We start from the raw sequence: 22,758 nt of genomic DNA, 5'->3' as shown, positions 1-22,758 counted from the left end.
TTTATTTGGACCAGTAAGTACTGCATCCTTATATGGAAGTAGATATGGATTAGTCATTGTTGATGATTACAGCAGATGGACTTGGGTGAAATTCATAAAGAGTAAAGATGTTGCGTGTGATGTATTCAGTAGCTTCTGCACTCAAATTCAATCTGAAAAAGAATCAAAAATTTTGAAAGTCAGAAGTGATCATGGTGGAGAATTTGAAAATGAGCCATTTGAAGCTTTTTGTGAAAAACATGGAATTTTCCATGAATTCTCTTCTCCTAGAACACCACAACAAAATGGAGTTGTAGAGAGAAAGAATAGAACTTTACAAGAAATGGCCAGAACCATGATTCATGAAAACAATTTACCAAAACATTTTTGGGCAGAAGCAGTGAATACAGCATGCTATGTTCAAAACAGGATCTATATTAGACCTATTTTGGAGAAAACAGCATATGAACTCTTTAAAGGAAGAAAACCCAATATCTCTTACTTTCATCAATTTGGATGTACTTGTTACATTCTGAACAACAAGCTCTACCTAAAGAAATTTGATGCCAAGGCCCAAAGAGGAATCTTTTTAGGTTACTCTGAAAGGTCAAAGGCATACAGAGTGTATAATTCAGAAACACTCTGTGTTGAAGAATCTATGCACGTTAAATTTGATGACAAGGAGCTTGAAGATAAAACTTCAAAGCAGGGTGAAAGTTTTGCAGAGATACAGGTTCCTGAAGCTACTCCAGAACCTGATCAGATAGCTGAGTCTGAAGATAGTCCAGAAGCTGAACCCACATCAGAAGCGCAAGATGAAACTGCTTCTGATGAAGCACAAGATGGCTCACATCAAGAAGATCCTCCCAGAAACACATTCAAACACAAGTCTTCACATCCTGAGGAGCTAATCATTGGAAACAAAGATAGTCCAAGAAGAACAAGATCACATTTCAGACAAGAAGAGTCAATGATTGGACTAATCTCAATGATTGAACCTACAACAGTTGATGAAGCACTTTCAGATGATGGATGGATCCTAGCTATGCAAGAAGAGTTGAATCAATTTCAAAGAAATGATGTGTGGGATCTGGTACCCAAACCTCAGCACAAGAACATTATTGGAACAAAATGGGTATTCAGAAACAAGCTGAATGAGCAAGGTGAAGTAACAAGAAACAAAGCCAGACTTGTTGCACAAGGGTATAGTCAACAAGAAGGCATTGATTACACTGAAACGTTTGCTCCAGTTGCAAGATTGGAAGCAATCAGGTTACTTCTTTCCTATGCAGTTAATCATGGCATAATATTATTTCAGATGGATGTCAAGAGTGCATTTCTCAATGGTGTCATAGAAGAAGAAGTGTATGTTAAGCAACCTCCTGGATTTGAGGATATTAAATATCCTGACCATGTTTTTAAATTGAAGAAATCACTATATGGCTTGAAACAAGCTCCCAGAGCTTGGTATGATAGACTAAGTAATTTCTTAATCAAAAATGATTTTAAGAGAGGACAGGTTGACACTACACTCTTCAGAAGGACCCTTGGGAAAGATATTCTTGTTGTGCAAATATATGTTGATGATATAATATTTGGTTCTACTAATGCATCTCTTTGCAAGGAATTTTCTGAGTTAATGCAGGATGAATTTGAAATGAGCATGATGGGAGAGCTGAAGTTCTTCCTTGGCATTCAAATCAATCAATGCAAAGATGGAGTCTATGTTCATCAATCAAAGTACACAAAGGAGCTTCTGAAGAAGTTCAAACTTGAAGATTGTAAAGTGATGAACACTCCAATGCATCCTACGTGCAATCTGAGCAAAGAAGATGAAGGAACTAAAGTAGATCAGAAGCTGTATAGAGGTATGATTGGTTCTTTGTTATACCTCACTGCATCTAGGCCAGATATTTTATTCAGTGTATGCTTGTGTGCAAGATTCCAATCAGATCCTAGAGAATCTCATATGACTGCTGTCAAGAGAATCTTCAGGTATTTGAAAGGAACAACCAATCTTGGACTCCTTTATAGGAAATCCTTAGATTATAAGCTAATTGGATTCTGTGATGCTGATTATGCTGGTGATAGGATTGAAAGAAAGTCAACCAGTGGCAATTGTCAATTTCTGGGCGATAATCTTATATCCTGGGCTAGCAAAAGACAAACAACTATTGCTATGTCTACAGCAGAAGCAGAATACATTTCAGCTGCAAGTTGTTGTACACAACTACTTTGGATGAAACATCAGTTGGAAGATTATCAGATAACTGCTAACAGTATTCCCATTAATTGTGATAATACTGCTGCTATTTGTTTGTCTAAAAATCCAATTTTGCATTCAAGAGCGAAGCACATTGAAATCAAACACCATTTTATCAGAGATTATGTTCAAAAAGGAATTTTAGATATACAATTCATTGATACTGAAAATCAATGGGCTGATATATTTACTAAGCCTTTAACTGTTGAAAGATTTGATTTTATAAAGAAAAATTTGAACATGCACTTTGTATCTGATTAAATGCTTGCTTGCTCCTGAATAGGATTTTAGGTTCTGAAGTTAGTTCAGAAGCAGTAGTCCATCAGAAGCTCTTTATTGAGGTTCTGAGGAAAACTCGCTTCTGATGATGACGTCAGCATCTGAAGTCCAGAAGCTGGATTTATTGCTTCTGAATAGTTGAATTAGTGGAAACGTTGGAAGTTACCTTTTAAAAAAAAAAAAAAAAAAAAAAAAATAACTTCTGGCCCACTAACTTGGTAGTTACTCTGTGAACTTCTTACGTGGCCTGTATGTGTTGGTGTATAACTAAAAGGGCAATGATGATTTAAAAAGCTTTGAAAGTACTTTTCACGCGCCCCCAATTTTGTCATTAATGTTATGTTTGTTTGTCTCTTTTGAATTGCAATCGTTTTACTTTTAACACTTTGTCAATTCACACACTACTCACTCACAACAAACACATTTGCTCTCAAACCTCTTGCGAAGTAAGCGCATTCTCTCAACCTTAGAACCCTAAAAATCTTCATCTTCTTCAAATCTTCGTCAATCATCAAATGGCATCATCAAGCTCAAAAGTTTCAGAATCTACATCAAACAAGCAAAGCGTATCAGAATCTGGGTCCATCTACAAAGAAAAGACTATGGATATTCCATGGGAATCCTTGATAGTCCAAATAGAGTCACCAGTGGATTTTACTTCACTCAAGAAGTACGAAGTAAACATGGAAGGTTTAATAGAAACACAGGAGCTGTCTGAGTATTTCAGAATGCTAAATGGGCCAACATATGTGAATTTGGTCAAGGACTTTTGGTTAAAAGCTGAAGTGTACAATGAAAAGCCTGCAAAAGTTGTAAGCAAACAAGCTGGGTCAAAGAAAGGGAAAATGGTCATGGGTATGAATCCTACATCATTTGACAGCTTAGAAATAAGGTCTGAAGTGATGGGCATTCCTATAACCATCACTGAGGAAGTTATAGCTAAAGCTTGTAGAAGGCATGCAGAGGGAAGATTCCAAGAAATAGTCAGGAAGGAAGATGTCCTGCTACAAGGTTACTACAACACTCTTTTGGGTGGGAAGAAGGATGCAAAGCCTTCTGAAATGGAGATTCACAACAGGATGTTGGTGAAGTTCAGTAATGATTGCTTCTTTCAAAGAGCAGGAGGATCTGACCAACCCAACAATCAACAGAAGCTAGCAATCTACTTCATGGCTATTTTGGAAAAGATAAACTTCCCAAGATATGTAATGGATCATCTCTGCTGGGCCATAAACGAAAGCATTACAAGAGAAAGAAAACAAGTACCCTATGGAAGATTGCTGTCTGAAATCTTTCATCAAGGAAGGGTGCTGGAGTTCTTAAAAAGGACAAGGAGTGCTTCTGATAAATGTTTCAAAGTCTCTACTGCTGAAAGGACTATCAGTAGCAGGAGCTTACACTCTATGAAGTTCTTCAAAGAAGCCCCTAAAGATGAGAAGTGGTTAGAGATGACAACTGCTGAGACTGAGATAATCAGGGACTTTCCTCCCATCTTTAAAGAAAGCAACCCTGAAATCTTAGCCAATTTAGTAGCTGAGTACATCTTGGAGGAAGATGCAAGCACTCAGGATGAAGCTGCTCCTGTTAAAGTGAAGAAAGTTAAAAATGCTCCTGGAGCTGCTGCTGATAAGGTCAAGCAACTGAAAGTTGTTAAGAGAAAGAGAGGAAAGACTGAAACTGTCTACCATAAAGAGAAGTTGGATGAAGCTCTGGACGAGTTAGAGAAAGAAGAAGCTGATCCCAAGTTGAAGAAGAAGAAAGCTCCTCTTGAGTTGAAAAACTCTATGTTTGAAGTAACTCCAGTCATGGAAAGGATGGCTAAGGAATACGCTGCTGATAAGTTAGCAGATAGAATGGAGAAGAAGAAAATTAGGGCTGCTTCTTTTCCCATAAAAAGAAGCAAGGACAGATCAGAGTCAGTCATCACAGAAGAGCATCTGAATAAAGCTCTTGATGGGATAAAGGCAAATGAGCACAAGAAGAAGGCATCTGAACTAATCTTCACTCCAATGGTTGAAGTAACTTCTGATATGGAGAAAGAAGCTGATGGGCAAGCTGTTCAGATGCTAGCTGAATTAAAAAGGAAAGAAGCTCAATACAATTTGGAGAGGGATCAAAGGCTCAAGGCTTCAGGTCTGGAGAATTGTGATGAATTTTTCAAGAAGAAGTCTGAAGAAGTCAAGGAAGTGGCTGTTAAAGCTTCAGAAGCGGTTCTGAAAGCACCTAGTACTATCACTTCTGAAGCTGGCCCTGCAGATCAGGTAATCCAGATTCCAGTCACCTCTATCCCCACTTCACCCTCTTCACCATCAGCACCTGAACCAATAGAAGACACTTCTGTCTTAGACAATCTTGCTCTCCACTACTCAGGTGAGTTACCCATAGACAAAGCCTCAGAAAAAGCCTCTGAAACAACTCCAGAAGCAGCTGCTTCTGAAAAAGTTGTTTCAGAAAACCCTCATCAACAAACACCTGAACCACAAAAACCCACAACACTCCCACAATCACCAATAGCCATCACTGACCCCCAACTCAACACTCAAACAACAACTTCACCACAACAACCACCATCTGAAACTGAATTTCAACCTTTACCTGAACACTCTCCTGAACCAACTCCCATGGATGTTGACATCTCTCTAGTCAATGTTCAAGCCTCAACCTCCACCACACACATTGATTCTGACCAGCCCTCATCTTCTAACACACAAACACACCTTACCATTCCAGTTCCTAACCCTATTCAAGACTTAGAAATCAGTGATTCTGATCTTGAAATCCTTGAACATCCACCCACAAACATCCTGGAATCTGGATATATCAATTCTGAGCTTCTGACAATCTTGAGTCAGATGCACAATCTGGTGGATCAAAGAAGGACGATTGATCTCACAGGTGCATATGAAGACTCCTGGGCATCTCTTCAGAACCGGGCAGCTGAGGTTATTGAAGAAATCAAGGCTAAATGCATCAGAGTCAAGCAAGCTTCAGTCAGAAGGCTAATGGAAAACCTGAATCAGAGTCTTAGAGTAAGAAGTTCTACACTGCTCTTGGCAAACCAGCCTTTCTTCTTTGAAACGGATTACTTGACCAGAGAAGCAAGGCTGTGTAAGCTTCTGAAGAAACAGATGGCACAGCAGCAGCAAGAAGCTAGAGAAAGGGAACAAGCTCTTCTTCAGAGGCAACAACAACTTGAAGAATTGTTGAAGAAGAAGATTGAAGAAATGGAAGAGATGAAGAAACAACAACAAACCAACCCTTAGTTGCACACCCTTGTGTTTTTTTCTTTGTTTGTTGTTTGTTTTATTTTCTTAGTCCTTGCTTCTGAAATCATCTTGTCTTATTTCTTTTGCTTCTGAATGCTTACTGATTCTGACTGTTTAGCTGCTTCTGACAATTGAATATACATGATTTTTGCTCTGACTTATTTAGTTCATTTTCTTTTATACTCTCTCCTGTTTGAGTTTTTTCTCATATCTTTTTGTCTTTTATGCTTAAATTTATTCTAATTTTTTTTGATAATGACAAAAGGGGGAGTATATGTGACAAGTATTTAAAGGCTCTGAGCCCCATTAATGGCATTTGAAATTTTTGAAAAACTTCTATCTTTTTACCTTATTGGTATAAGCTATGAATGAACGAAGGAGTATCAAAATTCAAGTAAAGTTAATTGAACCATTCTTCTTATCTATAAGTAAATTCTTTCAATGATTCAATTTTGCTTTTAAGCTCTGATAATAATTATTGCGCAAAATGAATTTAATTAACCTGGATAGAACTTAGGGGGAGCTTACAAACCTCACCTTAAAGACTATCAGACTCAGGGGGAGTTGAGCTTACAAACCTCAGAACCCCAAAGTCAACTTGTTAATTAGATTAACAACAATTGATCAATTTTAAATACTTTTGTTTGTCATCATCAAAAAGGGGGAGATTGTTGGAACAAAATGTGTTTAACAATAAACCTTAAAGAGTTTTGATGATAACAAGGTATTAAAAATTGTAAATTGGATTAGCTAATATTTGTTCAAGTGTACAGGACCATAAGTATAAAGTTACATCATCATTGGTTCTGAATGAGCAAATAAAGAGCTATGGAAACAACAAAAATTTGAAGCTTGGACGCTCCTGAAGGCAACTTGCTCCTGAAGAAAAAGCGCTCCTGAAGTCAAGCTGCTCCTGAAGAATAGTGCTCCTGAAGACAAGAGGTCCAGAAGTCACATCATCAGAAGCTGCATCATCAGAAGCTGCAGAAGTCATCTCATCAGAAGCTGCATCATCAGAAGCTGCCTCATCAGAAGTCATTTCACCAGAAGCTGAATATCAACTGGATTTGCAAAGAATCAAGAATTGAAGAATCATCAATGCAAAAGCTGTCTATTGGATTCGAAAACACAAACAAAGGATTAGTGGAGCTTGCAACGGTCATTTCAAAGGTGTTTGAAGGTGTGTGTTTGCAATTTGGACGAAAGCGTTGACATTGTACTTTGTACGAATTGTACAACCACGTTCTCCACTACTCTGTTTTGTGTCTGCACTTCAAGACAAGAAAACAGCTCCAGAATACGGTCTCGCCTGCATAGATGTTCCTTTGGATAAGGAATGGATTTCAAATTTGTTCTTCATAGGACAACAACCAAATCAGGCAAAAGATCATTGGTGAAAGATCAAGCTTCAACAACGACTCTTTGGTGTGCTGGCAATTTCACAACGTCTCTTTCACACCTCTATATAAAGGAGTGAAGACCTAGAGATTTGGAAATGCAAGAACGCTGAACGAAAGACTCACAAGATTTTCACAAGTACCAAACCTCTGCTGAAATTGTTCTGCATTCACTTAGAATTTCTGTGTCTCAAAGTCATATCTTAGAAATTCTTAAGTCCATTGAGTCTGTATCTGATTTGTATTGCGAGCACCTCTGATTGTATATCAAGTGTTCAACCTTAAACAATTTTCTGTGTAATTTTGTTTAGTTAGGAAGTCTCTTGCAGTTGTGCTTGAGCAGGAAGTCTCTTGATTGTGTTCTTGAGCAAAGGAAGTCTCTTGCTTGTGTGCTTGAGCATTGGAAGTCTCTTGCTTGTGTGCTTGAGCATTGGAAGTCTCTTGCTTGTGTGCTTGAGCATTTGTAATCAGATATTACTCATAGTGAAATCTCCTTGGAAGTGCAAGGGGGACTGGACTACTTCCGGATTGTGGAAGGAACCAGTATAATTGCTTTGTGTCGTTCTTCTTCTCTCTCTCTGTTTTATTCCGCTGCATTTAGATTCTGATCATCACTTCAGAAGCTGTCTCACTTAGCTTCTGATCAGTGTATTCAGTTGTTTAGAGAAACGAAGAATTTTTCAAAACACAATTCAACCCCCCTTCTTGTGTTTTTTCTCACCTTCAGGTTTTTCATTTCGAGATCCGTGAAACCGATGAACAAATCTGATGATAACCACACTCCTTATTTTACTAATATTATCATACCTCACACAAACTTATGGTTAAGCCCAAAATTAAACATAAAATATTTTTTAATTCATTCACTTTCTCTCATCTTCATCTCATCTCATCAGTCGGACTCTTTCATTTCTACTAAAAATGAAACCCTAGTCGTCAACCACACCAAACCCATTGTTCATCGCCACCGGTCACGGCTGAGATCGTTCATCTCTTGGTTAATTTTATCATGTTGATGCCATTGATTTATACTCATGGCGACCATAATTTCATGATGCTTAAATATCCGGATGTTTTAATTTCAGTTTGCATGGATTTGTTATTTTGACTATGTTTTAATTTTAGGATGTTCTTTTTGGAATTTTTGTGTTTGTTGATGAATGATGCATGTATGGATCATGAATGATTGAAATATTTGAGTTTGATGAAGTTGCTTTTGAAGAATGATGGATGAATGAATCTTGGATCATATGTATGAAATATTGAGTAAGATTAGTTATAAAAAGTTGTTTGAAAAATAGAGAACATGAAAAAACAAAATACGAAATACAATTATACAAAGTTCTATGAAATATTTTGTGAGAATATGAATTTTTTTTAATTGTATTTTTAAATAAACCGATCAACCGAACCAATCCAAACCGAACCAAACCGATTAGTTTGGTTCGGTTTCTTTTTTGAAAAACAGTGAAAACCGAACCAATCCAAACCGATGAAGGTTTCATCGGTTCAGACATTTTTTTGACTGAAAACCAATCCAAACCGAACCGTTACACCCCTAGCTGTAATATGAGAATTTCGTAACTGTTGTCAAAATATATTTTCCCTTTTTAAAAAAAAATGAATTATAAAAAAAAAAGTAAAAAACTACTACGTTTGTGTTTGGTTAGAGATAAAATTGAGCTATAGCATACAATCTTGTAAGATTAAAAAAGTTTCATTTGATATCTGTCATTTTTACACGAGTTTCCATTTCACTTCAAGCATTTTAACGTTTGTAAATAGGTAAATTATTTTCGCATATTTTACCAAAAAATAAAAATTTTATTTTTTACACATAGTGTATTCAAATATGCACCAAGTTTTGTCCAAAAAAAATTATGCACTAAATTGTTTAACTTTAAATTTAATTCATTGAAAATAATATTATAAAATTAAGTTTATTTAAAATGATTTATGTAAGATTGTGACTCAATTACAACTAGTTTTCTGACTCGGGTTCTTTTAGGCTTTGTTGGTGGGCTCCTCCGTCTTACCGGAAGTTGAGTGGTGGTTACGTGTGATCGTTTGTAGCATCAAGTCATTGTCAACTGCTTTTTTGATCTTTGTTGGTGGTGTCGGGGTTTGCGGTTCGTTGTGTTGTATATTTTTTCGCCAGGTGTTTTGGGAGTTTTTTTTTTCTCTTATTGGTGTAATACTTGGGATTTAATCCCATATATATATATATATATATATATATATATATATATATATATATATATATATATATATATATTGCCATTTAAAAAAAAAAAGTGCGAGTGACAGAATAATTTGTGATGATCACTTTTCATTTTAGCAGTACTTTATCAATCTTATATCATTATTTCTTTACAAAAGTGATGAGTTGATTGAAGAAGAAGAAGGAGGTCGCAATAATAATGGATAAAGGAAAAAGTAAAAAAGGGTATCACTTGTAAATGAGGCAAAGAATCCGAAGCTCCATGGGTCATGCATGGCTCAATGTGCCACTGCCCACATGTTACGTATCAATGTAGAATTTAGATATAAATAGAACACAATGATGTAAATATTTGACTACATTGTCTCATAACTATTTTTTACATTTTTAATCCCTCAAATATGCTTAATTACATGGATGAATCATAAACGATCCATGTATTTAAACTTTTCTAAGCAATTAAGCCTTGTATAGTTTGGCATGTAAATATGCCTAATTTGATTATTTCATTATTAAAAACCTAGTTTTATGAGAATAAAAATCGAGAACTAGCTCAATATTGTTATTGTATGTTAAAAATATATGAAAAAAGGTGTTAGGTAAAATATTCACAATCGGCCGAATGTTAGCATAAACCGAATTAATCAAAAAACCACTCAAACCGCTTACTAATTTGGTTAAATTGGGTCCTGTGATTTCTTATTTGTGGTTTGTTTTTTTGTTTTTTGTTTTTTTTTGTTTTTGAGAAGTTATTTGTGGTTAGTTGTTGATTGAGATTATTGGGGTCTGAACCCAACTACTCCCTCCGTCTCACAGTATTAGTCATTTAAGGTTTGTGCACGATAATTAAGGAAATGATTAGTTGTGTTGATTTCAATGGTAAAATTAGTGGCATTTACTGAAATACCCTTATTAAATGTAGTTAGTATAGTAGAGTAGTTAAGTTGGATGAAATTCAATAAATAAGGGTATAATAGTGGAAAAACATAATAAATGCTGCATTGGTATTGTAAAGTGACAATTATTTTGAGAAAAATAAAAAATGCTAAAGAGACAATTATTGTGAGACGGAGGGAGTATAACAGATGTTCACCCTTGTTTATCAAAAATTAACTTTTAATGCATATGTTGTGGAAAATTTGATATGCGTGAGTTCAAATACGGAATTGTGCATATCTCACTACTAATTATTTTGTATGAGTTTTGTCGCTAACCTCTTTTAAAAAAAATAAATAAATAAATAGGAAAGAGAAACGGTGAATGAAATAAAAACAAAAATACTCCCTCCGTCCCGAATTACTTGACCTATTTGGAATAAATATTTGTCCCACAATACTTGACCTACTCAAATTTTTAAGCATAATTTGACAAGTTTACCCCTTGTAAAGACTTTTTGTGGTCTCCATATAAAAAAGTGTGTCAGTTGCAAAAAAGTGTGTCAGTTGCAAAAAAAAACTGAAAAATAAAAGAGCAAGTCTCGTAACTTCCACTAGCTTGACAGCAAATAACCAATAACGTTACAATTTCCATGGCATAGGCTATTGGTATCTGACAAAAATAATAAGCACACGTAGCTTTGGCATGTGGTGTAGTAGCTGTAAATTTGTAGGGAACAATGTAATCATCACTTAAAAAGTGAAGGTTTAAAAATAATAATAAGGGCAAATTAGTAAAAATATCATTCTCTTTCTTTCATCTTTATACATTTCTTAATCTGTGTGAAATGACCAAGTAGGTCAAGTAATTCGGGACGGAGAGAGTATAATTAAGTGCGTAGTAGAGTAGAGTAGAGCATTGCATGTTAGTCCATGAATGGAGGAAGCTAAATGAAGTCACTCGGTGGAGTGGTTGAAGAGAAGAAGGAAAGTTTGGTGGGTAGTGACATTGTGGTTGGTGATATTTATGACATTGGTCAACCACAATATCACAAATGATTTTCTTTTTCATAAGTTTTTTTTTTGTTGTGATTGACCAATGTCACTAATATCATCGACCACAATGTTATATGCTGACAAGAGAGGTCAAGTTAGTTTACATTTCAATATTATATAATAAAAAAATGACAATAGTAGTAAAATAGTATGCATATGGATGGATGAATAATGACGTGGGTGGGGACCAATTGAAATGGAATCCAATAATATTGAAAAGTGGCAAGTGACAGTAACACAGACAGACAAACGGTGGGTGGGGTGGAGTGGACTAAGGTAAGAGGAGTGTGTGTGTCTGTGAGTGAAGTAAACAGCGAAGACATAGATTGATCTGAATAGAAGTGAATGGGTTTGATTTCGAACAGAATTGAGAGACACGACATCAAACCCGGTGATCATGTCTACACCTACAGAGCTGTTTTCTCCTATTCTCATCACGGTCAAGCTCGCTCACTCTCATTATTCTCATTTTCCAATCTGCTATTTTGTTATTGTTATTCTTTTGTTTTCTTGGCTGCTTGCTTCAATGCAGATCAGATCCTCACTTATCATAATCTCACAAATGAGCTATTATAATTATTATTATGTTATTATATTTTCTGCTTATTTCTCGGACAATTGACTCATTTATTTATTTATTTATTTATTATTTCTTCAATTGTTTGTTGATGATCGATGCTATGCTAATGCTACTCCATTTAAATCAAACGCTTGAAAGTCAACTTACATTTCATGTATGTATTTATGTATGTCTCATTATTCTGACCGACGCAAGACCCCCAACATTTGTCTGTCATCATCATTGGAAAACAACTGCACTGGACTGGACTGGACCCATCATAGTCATCGCTTAAATGAAATCATATAGTGCCTTCTGTTCTGTCAATGAAATTTCTGTTTTGAGGGATAGGATAGGATAGGATAGGATAGTACAAGAAAAATGAATCAAGCTAGCTGAATCAATTTTTGTTTCTTGTATGTATCTTTTGGATATCATAATTTTATTAGACTCTTGTCTTAGATTTGTCATCACATATTATTATTTTTTTTGAAGTTTTCAAACTAGCTGATACAACAAAGTAACTAGGGAAATTCATTTTTATCACTCTAGGTAAATTATACCAAATCAATATGTTATCAACCATACCAGTTTTTACTACTTACTTAGTCTCACGTTTATTTACCATTCTGTTTTTCATCATTTCGGGCATATTTCTTAAATATACTTTTATATTGTCTTGCTTTATACTGCTTAATTATATTTTAGCTTTCCTTAGCCTTAATTCCTAAGAACTTGCTTCTACTTTCTACTCCTTACGACTGTAGGAAGATTGATTAGTTTGTATTCTAACTCTAAGTAACTGTTCTGTGTGCTTTTGTTATGGTCTCCAATTAATTAGTCAGAATTCTGATGTAAGACAGCATTGTTTTGTAGTATCAGCTTTGTCTGCAAAATTTTCCTCACTTCTTCAACTTGATATGGACACGATTCAAGACATCTAACTATATTCATAATGATTTTGGAAAATCTTGTTTGTTGAATCATGCTTGTACCTAGTTCAATTGAACCTGATACCAATGCTATGCAGGCATTTTTGTTGGGGGGAGCAAGGTTGTACATTTCAGACCTGATAGAAACTTTAAGTCAATCACTGAGACATCTTCAAACGTAGACGATCCAACACCAACCCCTTGTCCCACCTTTCCTGATTGTGGGTTCAGGCAACCGAATAGTGGAGTAGTTCTTTCTTGCTTAGACTGCTTCCTTCGAAACGGTTCTCTTTACTGTTTTGAGTATGGAGTTTCACCAGCAGTTTTTCTTACCAGGATAAGAGGTGGCACGTGCACTACTGCATTACCCGACCCACCTGAAACTGTTATCCATCGAGCAATGTATCTTCTTCAAAATGGTTTTGGTAACTATGATGTTTTTCAGAACAACTGTGAGGATTTTGCAATGTACTGCAAAACTGGTCTTTTGATTGTAGACAAGCAAGGAGTTGGAAGAAGTGGTCAAGCTTCTTCTGTTATTGGTGCTCCATTAGCTGCAATGCTTTCTTCTCCTCTCAAGTTGTTAATGCCGAGTCCTGTTGGTATGGCTACGGTAACAGCAGGAATGTATTGCATGAGTAGATATGCAACTGACATTGGCATTAGAAGTGATGTGGTCAAGGTTGGGGTAGAAGACTTGGCTGTGAACTTGGGATGGACTTGTTCCGATGGGGAGGAGGTAGTTGGAGATGGAACTGCAAATTCACCGATTATCATATGATTTAGCTAAAGTTAATTCATCCTTGTGCACATGAAAACTTCTGCATGTGTTATTCTAAGTTATTACACTAGTAAGTTGATCGCAGATGTGACCTTCATTTTACATCTGCTGAATTGATATATAAGGCCTTTCTCTTTTCTTTTTCTTTTGTCTTGTATCTTTTACAATAATAGTTGGTGTCAAGTTACTCATGTTGTACATGGGATGTAATAGCAGTAATACTTGTTGTAATGACTAATAATGTTTAATTATAAGATTATTCTCTTTGAGATGATTTTCCATTTGGTAGCTTAGAAGTAATGCAATCCTACCTTCAATTGTAACCGAACCACTTTGCTGTGCAGATGAGAACACTATATTGGCTACTTGAATATATATATTAGTCTTCCATGCTTTGTAAGTCTTTGAATTTTTTGAGTATATCCTTTTTAATGTGGGTATTAATACCTTAAGTACTGATTGATGAGTAACCAACCAGCTATTACTTGTAGCTGTAGGGAATGGTAATGAAAAACCTGGTACCTATCACACAAACGTTCTACTCAAAAGGGAAGTAACTACTACATTTGCTACTCGAGCAATTTGTGGGGATTTTAAATAATTCCTCCAGTCACGATTTCAAGCAAGAATTCACTTTATAGATTTATCGACTAATTAATGTATCTTCTTGGTTGTTTAACTTTAATTTAAAGGCAGAAGAAGAGATGAATACAGACCGTGCTTAATTTAAACCGAGCTATGCAACCTGTATTAAAAAACTCCTCTATTGGAATTAGTAGATCACCTTTGATTTATGCTTTCAAAGATTTGGTTCTAATGGCTTTTGATGAATAAGGAAGGACTCGGGTATTTATTTAAGGTTGTAGCCATATGCTTTTTATTTCCTACTACTATTTCTCTATTCGATCTGGGCCTGTAAAGAGCTTAGGTTGTTAGCTTTGATTTATATATCTTACTTAATGATCATATCCAACATTCTTCCAACTATGAAAGCACTTGATGGAATTATTAGGAAGAATAATACTAAGAAAAGAAAAATACAATTGGGGGCAATGTTTGCCTGATCACGCACTTGTAAGTAAATTGTAATACATCTCAGATAGTATATTATTTTGTTAAATGTACGCATGTAGTATTTTAATAGCAAGATGAGGGATTCTCTTCTTCTGAGGATTGTTCCCTGAATACAATTGAGCATGTTTGCCTGATCACACACTCATGATGTTGAATTCTGCTCTTTACCAAAAAGTTTTTGCTCATTCCCAAGTGAAAAGACCAAAATACCCCTGCGCGAGTTTACACATGCTGCGGGAGTTAACTCACGCAGGGGTATTTTGGTCTTTTCACTTGGAAATGAGCAAAAACTTTTGGGTAAAGAGCAGAATTCCGTGATGTTTTCTTGTGTCATCCACTAAATTGCAAAGACTAAACAACTAGTAATTCTTACAAGCATGCATTCTTTTTGGTATTTTAGTCTGCCCTCAAACATTCCTTTGGATCAAGTAGAAATTATTTCCTTCACCGTATAATCAGTGCTTTCATATGTCCACCATTAATTAACTAATTTTTTCCATATCTCTATTTGTCAGTGAGATAGTCTTGGTATGGTCACAATCACAAGACCAAATATTTAGTTAGTGATACAAAGAAGGCAATTATTCTTTAGACACCCAAAAAAAAAAGATCGAACAATAGTTAATTACCATTCGACATCGAACGACAGTTAATTACCATTCAACGTCGAATGACAATTAATTGTCTTTTGAGTACCTTTTTAGGTGCATGTGAGAAATTGTTAGATGTCTAAAGAGCAATCACCTACGACGAACAGAAAATCACTCATTTACCTAACTCAACTAACAGTCGGGCTTTTCAAACCGTAACCTGCACAGCCCACCATCTGAACATGGGTTAGCCCATCCACTCACAAATTCAATAAATGATCTAAAATATAAGCGACTGCTTTCAGCACCCCCTCTTTTTGTCAAACAGTACCCTCCCACCCGTTTTCCCAAAAAAAAAAAAAAAAATACCCTACCTCCTCCATTTTTCTGTCTATCAAGAACACAATCAATATTGACGTGCGAATCAAGACAAGTTTCGCTTCATCCTATTTTGAATTCTTCATTTTCATTTCTCCAAGGTTTTCAAATTATTATTATTATTATGGTAAGCCTTTCATCATTAACCTCGTAGCTTCCGTTCTGCAAAAACCCTATGTTTTTCCTCGCTCCCCTTTGATTTTTCTATTCAAAAGACCTTATTTTTCTATGTCCAACGTTTTATCAATGATTGATTTCTCTGTGAAATTTAGATTAGTTGTTTATTGTATTGGTTTGTTTTATTGTTTCGGGGTTCTGAGGTGGCAGAGGGTTTATGAATTAGGTTTTGCATTGATATTATGTTCAAACCAGAAGCTCAATTTTACATATTAGTGCCCATGTATTATATGTGCTTTCATGAACATATAAGCTCTTATGGAAATAAGCTGAAAACACCTTACGGGCTGTCATAAGCTGTTTCCAAAAGCTCTCTCAAACGGTCTTAAAGATATTTACGTCAAGAGATACACTTAAATAAGTCAATCCAAATGGGGCCTTATTGTATTGATAGTTAGAATTTGGATTTTAGTTTTCCTGGCAATATGCCCCTTTTATGATACCATGATTATTGAAGGGTGACCTATTTATTGGGAGAGCCTTTGAAAATTTATTTATTGACATTCAAATTATGTTTCTTTTGTGGAACTGAAATTGAAGTTTGGAACAGGCTTCACCTTTAATTGCTGGGATTGCTGTGGCTGCTGCAGCATATGCTGGTAAATATGGTATCCAGGCTTGGCAAGCATTCAAAGCTAGACCACCTGCATTGCGTAAATTTTATGAAGGTGGTTTTCAGCCTACTATGACGAAGAGGGAAGCAGCTCTTATACTTGGTGTTAGGTACTTTCATTTTTGTTTTGTAAGATTTCAAGGTATTGATTGTGTGAGCTCATAGTAACGAAAGTTGAAAACTACCGGAAAAAATCAAATAAGATATCATTCTTTGTTTAATGACAATCTGTATCAGTGTTTGTCACCTTTTTTTTTTTTTTAAATGTGAATTCATTCATTAAACTAAGGTGGAAAATGGTTCAACTCACTGCGAATACCCTCCCCTTCTGGTTTTAGTCACCTCAATTTATTTGTTTTGCTTTGAGTCCCTCACATTTCCTAACTGTCTGATATTAGTTCTTCTGTTAACTAGAGTCAGTTTTTCCCTGATGTGGAATACAGAGTGCTGCACTTTACAATTCATATTCCCATTGATCTGTTTATGTCCCATATCTGATGTTTTCTGTTTTTCTTTTTCTATTAATTGATTTCATTATTTACTATTAAACATGTCTAGGTGAGGCATTGGCCCAATAGACAAGGTCAAATGTAGATTATTTACATGTGTTACATTGAATAAGGATTTGACATTTATGGCCATTCGGTTGTTGTGTGTTGGTTAGGTTGGGAGAGGCTAGGCTCTCTAGATCCTAGAAGTTATGTTGGTTTTCTAGCAGTCAACTACTGCATTTGTAACAGTTTGTATTTCCCATGTTTCTTATAACCACCTCTGTTGGAAGGTACCACCGAGAAGAATTAGTAAATCAATATCATATTCAGTATTCCTATCCTTATACTACCCAGAAACTATAATTTGGCTACTTGGCGTTGTTCCTGTTTTTTCATTTCTCGACAGCCATGCCATCATCCAGTCAACCACATTGCTTTTCTTGTTAAGGGCTTATTAATTATACCTTAGGTTGAGGGCGATTGTGAATTTTGATTTTGATTTCTGACTATATTAATTATGAATGTTGGAGTATGTCTTTAATTTTTGGTTTTGTTATATGACTTCTGGAGTATTAAATATCGCTGTCCTAATTTTAAACATTGGAGTATTAAATATGAATATCAGAGTATGCATTGAATTGTTTATTTATCTTGCAACAATAACTATATGATTAACAATTATGGTGTTCATTTTACTAGTTTTGTAATTTCTCGTACCGTTGAACTGATTCTGATTGCTGAGAAATCAGGAAAATAATTTATAACTTGGATCTAATTCTTGTCCATTTGATGTTGTTATTCCTTCCTCTTTAGTTTGCTTGATGGTGAGTCATGCAATTGTACTTTAAAATTACCCCGCGTGTGTTGCAAGTTCCGACTTTTGAAGTGGACTTATCCTGGTCCAGTTCTTTGTTCAATTGAAAAGTATATAGTTTTCCATCGTTGAGATTCAGATAGCTCCTGTAATCTGTAGTTATATTTCTGTACTGTCTGGTCTCTTCGGTGTAAATTGTTGACAAGTACCATTTCTGATTATGGCTCATTTGGTGGAAATTCATTTGTACTTGAAATTAGCAACATATTGATTTCATAATTTTCTTTTCATGATTAAAACGGGTATTGATTGATTTTATGTTGTTATATGCATTTTCTTGCATTGGTGCCATGTTGTATTGTATCCAGTCTCTATGAATAAAATGAATCATGATTTATGAATTTTTTTTGGACAAAACATAGAAACAGTACTTTATGTACTGTTTTTTTACTGTTTTTGGTGGGTGGCTATGGCGGTTATTGTGATTCATTATTAACGGAGCATGAAACAAGTGTTAACAAGATGACGAGGGTTTGGGTCTGACGTGGACTTTTAATACACTTGCATTGTTATTAGAGGACAACAGTAAAAACAGTACATAAGGTACTGTTTCTAAGGCTTGCCCTTTATTTTTTGTATTCCTACCTTTTAGACATTCATGGCAGGTGTTGAATCCTTTGTCTCCCTCCCAAAGTATGTGCCTGAGGCAAAGTTCAGAATATGCACATATTAACCGCTTAAAAACATGAGGATAATTTCATTCACTTCATTATGATTTTAGACTTCTAATTGGTCCGAGCATGTGTTTCATACTTTGTCTGTATTTTCACACTTGTTGGTTATTTTGAACTTCGCTCTTAATGCTCCTGACAAAAAATTTACCATAATTTTTTTTTATCTTACTCTTGCTGATTTTCAACTGTCGGATAAAATATGACAGACAGACAACTCCAACAGATAAGATTAAAGAAGCACATAGGAGAGTGATGGTTGCAAACCATCCAGATGCTGGTGGCAGCCATTATCTTGCTTCCAAAATCAACGAAGCAAAAGATATGATGATTGGAAAGACCAAGGGTGGTGGATCAGCATTTTGAAGCCGTATAATCTTTCTGCCAATTATCGACAGTTCAGACTTTAGAAGTTGTGTTTGATTTATTGTCAGATTATAAGTTTTGTACTCACCCCCCAATTATTTTATTAGACCCAAATATGCGTATATTTTGTCGAGATGATAAATTACTGTAACCTGACTTGTGTCATTAGAGCTGAGTTGATAAGGCAATCAATAGGTGCTCTTGTTTTCCCCCTAGTTTATGCCACTTTAGCACACTATAACATGCATTTTGAATTTGAACGTGATCGGTTGTAAACTTCTGAATTACTAATAATGCAAGTTACTTTTTTGTATTTGCTTGCCGAAAGAAGATTGGATGGTTTATTTAGCAGGGTTTAAAATGTATATGCTTTTAAAAGATGTGAATATTGATTAATGATTACTAGTCCCCTGGCGTTAGTATCATTTGTAGGTTAAAACTTGGAAGAAACTTATTCTTTTTTCTCTTTATGTATACAAGAAGATGAGGCGTTGAGGCCCCATCCTAACATGCAATAAAATCCCAACGGGAAAGGTCTAGAATTGAAAAGAAACGAATATAAAATGATTATTACAAGTGTAACTAGAAACAATTGGACAGGGTACAGAAACATGCAATATATTTGTTGAGGGAGAGGAGGAGAATAGGCAAAACAATATTAGGTGATATTAGGATTCGTGAGAGTAGGGAATGGTGGTGTAGAGTCATGTCTAGGTGCAGATGCAGATCATGCCTGAGTAAAAAAAAATGGGGTAAGTCACTTTTGTCCTTGAATATGTAATGAGTAGTCACATTGCAAACTACCACGCCATTGTTAGATGTAGAAAATTTGTTTTTTCATATCAGTTAAATGAGTGTTTTTATTTGTACACCGAGGAAGTGGTAAACATATCATTTTGTTTTTTAAGGGAACAAACATCGTTGTTTTTTCACATTAACAGGATTCGAAAATAGATAACAAACATTGCTGAGGTAAACTTCGGTGGAAGTGGGGTAAGTCACTTTAACCTCCACTGGTAGCTATTGTTGTATACTAGATAGCACCCTATAACCTTGAGATGACATAAGGATGAACTTACTATCTCTAGCACTGATGATTTGAACTCACAGAAAATTAAACAAAGTTCGTCAAGTCGTGGACAATTAGACAATAGACTTTCGATGAAAGTTTCTTCTAGTTTTACTTCTTCAAGTGACAAAGATCTCAAATTTTTTAATGTAATAAAGTCACAATTGAAGGGATGGCAAACAAGACAGTTTTCAAGACGCAGATGCTTTGGAGTTGAAACATTAGTCTCTGAAAACAAGCCAAAGTCAAATTCATAACGCTTGCATTTATTAATGCGATGTACATAAGGCCTTCCTAGAAAGAGTAGATCGATTCTTTCAACTCGTTTTGCAATTGCAAAACTTATCCATGGATCAATAGCACCGCTTTGTTCAGAATCTAAATAGAAGCTCACTATGAAAGAATCAATTTTTGTACCTTGAAAATTCTTGACAAATCGATCTACTCGTTTTACAAATTCATCCCTACTAATATCCAAATTGACGTGTTTCTCCATAGCAGGGACGCCAGAGAATATAACCTCATGTGATATAGTAGAAGTATTAAGAACTTCAGTGAGATATCGGGATTGTAGTAGTTCCTCCTCGCTGCTTCCAAGAACATTGAAGATATCTAAGTAGAGATCTCTCCTTAGAGCCCAAAGATTTCAACAAATCTTTGATGGATAACATTGTCAGGATATTAGACTAGATGCAGTTAGGCAATTCACTAATGCGATCATCCATTTTGTGGTAGAAAATAGTCACAATGCACCTGAAATATATAGGTAAAGTTTAATAAAATATGCAAAGTGAGAGAAGTTTATAATCCTAGTGAAAATCGTTGTTTCTCGGTAAACCAATTTTGGTAAAAATAAAGAAACAGATCTAGTTGTGTGGTGATTTGGTTTTGGAGACTTGTGTTTTATAAAAATGATTCGATTCAACAAATCACATTATTATTATATAATAATGAATCAAAACTGGTAAGGTATCATCAAAATAAAATAATGTGAGACCCCCACCAATATCCATCATGATTCCACTATTAAAACAACTAGTAATTAATAAGAGAATTTAGAGAGATGAGAAGTCACCTACAGAAAAAGAATTTGAGCTAGAAGGTTGGGTTGGACCCGACGGTGCTTATGCTACTCCTTAGACCATCTCCAATGGTCCTTGTTGAAGCTTGTTGAGACATGTTGAAGCCATTGGAAGAGCCTTGTTGAAGATGAGGTGGAGGAGTTGGGTGATGAAGGTATTCAACATGTTTAATCCTGCAAGCTGAAGCCACGCGGCGCGTTTTTATTGTTTGAAACCTGGCGCGTGCGTTACACGCGCCGACAGGGCGCGTCGGGCAAGATGAGGGCGGAGAGAGAAAGAAAAGTGGGGGGATAAGGGACAGCTGGCGCGTTCTTATTGGCTGGTTGGATTTTAAATTATCTTCATATTTTGCACTCAATTATTTCGGTGGAAATAAATTTTTTATTTTTTATTTTTTTTACCAAAATTCGTGATTTTTTTTTCTCTATAAATAGAGACTTGGATCATTTCATTTGGACACAGAAAAAAAATCAAGTTTTTCACTCTCTTAATCTTATTATTAGCCTTTCTTTTAAGTTTTAGTCTTTGATTAGTGAAATGGTTCCCAATAACAATCAATTTAACACCTAAAATTCTTCTGATTACCCATTTAACTACCAAAATCCCAACAATTATCAACACCCAAATCAATTTCGAAACCAACATTTTTAAAAAAATATTGTTTTTTTTAAAAAAAAATATTTGTATTATTTTAATTTAATTATAATCGATAATTATAATTTTATGTGATTATAAAAACAAAAATTAAATAAGAATAAGAAATAAAAAGTAGCGGGGTAGGGTGTTGAATGAAAACTATTGGAGTAGTAAAAATTGAATGAGTGTTGAATTAAGAGAGAGAAAATGATGTGGAGTGTTGGGAATTGAAAAAGTGGGTGTTGAAGGTTATTGAAAAAAATTTCCCATTGTACATGGTCTTAATCGTGTAGTAACCTAACAGTAAAACCGAACCATAAGCACGCGTGGATTTATTCCTTAAAATACTTTTTATGTAAGCGTGTGGTTACTAACACAGACTTCCTATAATTTTTTTTTTTTTTCAATCACATCAATTCATTATTATCGAAAAATAAATTTGTTTAAACTTAACAGAACAAAAACATATTGAATTTGTTGGATACAATTATGAAAATTAAGCAAATTAAAATCAGTTTAAACTTCATAATAATAAAACTGTCAAGGATGAGTTTTACTAAATTTCCAACTTGAGTTGCGATTTGACTATGACTATAAATCCCTCCATCGAATTACTGCTGAACAGTTCAAGAATATAAGTAAGCCAATGAAAAATCAGGGATGGGCAGAAATCACGGAAGGGTTGTTACATATTTGGAAATCAACAAATAATGTGGTGATAATCAAATACACAGTCGGGATAAATTCTTGAGATTCTTTCTCGTGATAAATAGCATTTTTGATTCTAAAATACCTCATAATTCCATAGGAAATTTATGATTATAATTAACCATTAATAAACAAGAATTTTCGGTTGGTTTCAATGCTTTAAGATTGCTTCTGAGTGTTTATTTGTTTTATTTCCCAAGTAAACAGTAATCCATTTGGGTTTTTTTCTAATGGGCTTGGCCTGGCTTCCTTGGGATCATTAAAAAGCAGCTGATCCAATTTCAGCAAGTGGATTTGGAGCATCTCTCTGCTGCTATAGGAAATTGGAACGAATCAGAAATATAATATAGTTACCGGCTGTCTGTCAATTCAATAAATCAATTTAAAACTCAACAACCATCATCATGTCATTATCCTTAAG

The 22,758-nt window shown here is 35.1% G+C and overlaps 2 protein-coding genes and 1 pseudogene across 2 annotated transcripts; 2 read left to right on the top strand and 1 right to left on the bottom strand.

The window, feature by feature from the left end:
• Window positions 1–11,573: 11,573 nt before the first annotated feature.
• LOC146911706 (protein LEAD-SENSITIVE 1-like) lies at window positions 11,574–13,877 on the top strand. Its single transcript, XM_085726527.1, has 2 exons — window positions 11,574–11,775; window positions 12,926–13,877. Exons 1-2 carry the CDS (start codon window positions 11,682–11,684, stop codon window positions 13,606–13,608), a joined length of 777 nt encoding a protein of 258 aa, XP_085582653.1. The 5' UTR covers window positions 11,574–11,681; the 3' UTR covers window positions 13,609–13,877.
• A 1,767-nt stretch (window positions 13,878–15,644) lies between these two features.
• LOC146911705 (mitochondrial import inner membrane translocase subunit TIM14-1-like) lies at window positions 15,645–19,155 on the top strand. Its single transcript, XM_085726508.1, has 3 exons — window positions 15,645–15,777; window positions 16,378–16,550; window positions 18,686–19,155. Exons 1-3 carry the CDS (start codon window positions 15,775–15,777, stop codon window positions 18,840–18,842), a joined length of 333 nt encoding a protein of 110 aa, XP_085582634.1. The 5' UTR covers window positions 15,645–15,774; the 3' UTR covers window positions 18,843–19,155.
• A 685-nt stretch (window positions 19,156–19,840) lies between these two features.
• Window positions 19,841–20,741, bottom strand: LOC146911704 (F-box/FBD/LRR-repeat protein At5g22660-like; annotated as a pseudogene).
• Between the last annotated feature and the right edge of the window lie 2,017 nt (window positions 20,742–22,758).

Source organism: Medicago sativa, chromosome 7 (assembly GCF_051527215.1).
Source record: "Medicago sativa cultivar Bolivia chromosome 7, Bolivia_mono, whole genome shotgun sequence".
In the NCBI taxonomy this organism is placed as follows: Eukaryota; Viridiplantae; Streptophyta; class Magnoliopsida; order Fabales; family Fabaceae; genus Medicago; species Medicago sativa.
This window is presented reverse-complemented; position numbering and strand designations above follow the sequence as displayed.

Bases quoted from the DNA above. Each gene is read 5' to 3' on its own strand.
- LOC146911706 (XM_085726527.1), top strand. From the start codon at position 11,682: ATGGGTTTGATTTCGAACAGAATTGAGAGACACGACATCAAACCCGGT. The intron at 11,776-12,925 runs GTCAAGCTCGCT...AATGCTATGCAG, and splicing joins TTTCTCCTATTCTCATCACG to GCATTTTTGTTGGGGGGAGC.
- LOC146911705 (XM_085726508.1), top strand. The intron at 16,551-18,685 runs GTACTTTCATTT...AAAATATGACAG, and splicing joins GCTCTTATACTTGGTGTTAG to ACAGACAACTCCAACAGATA.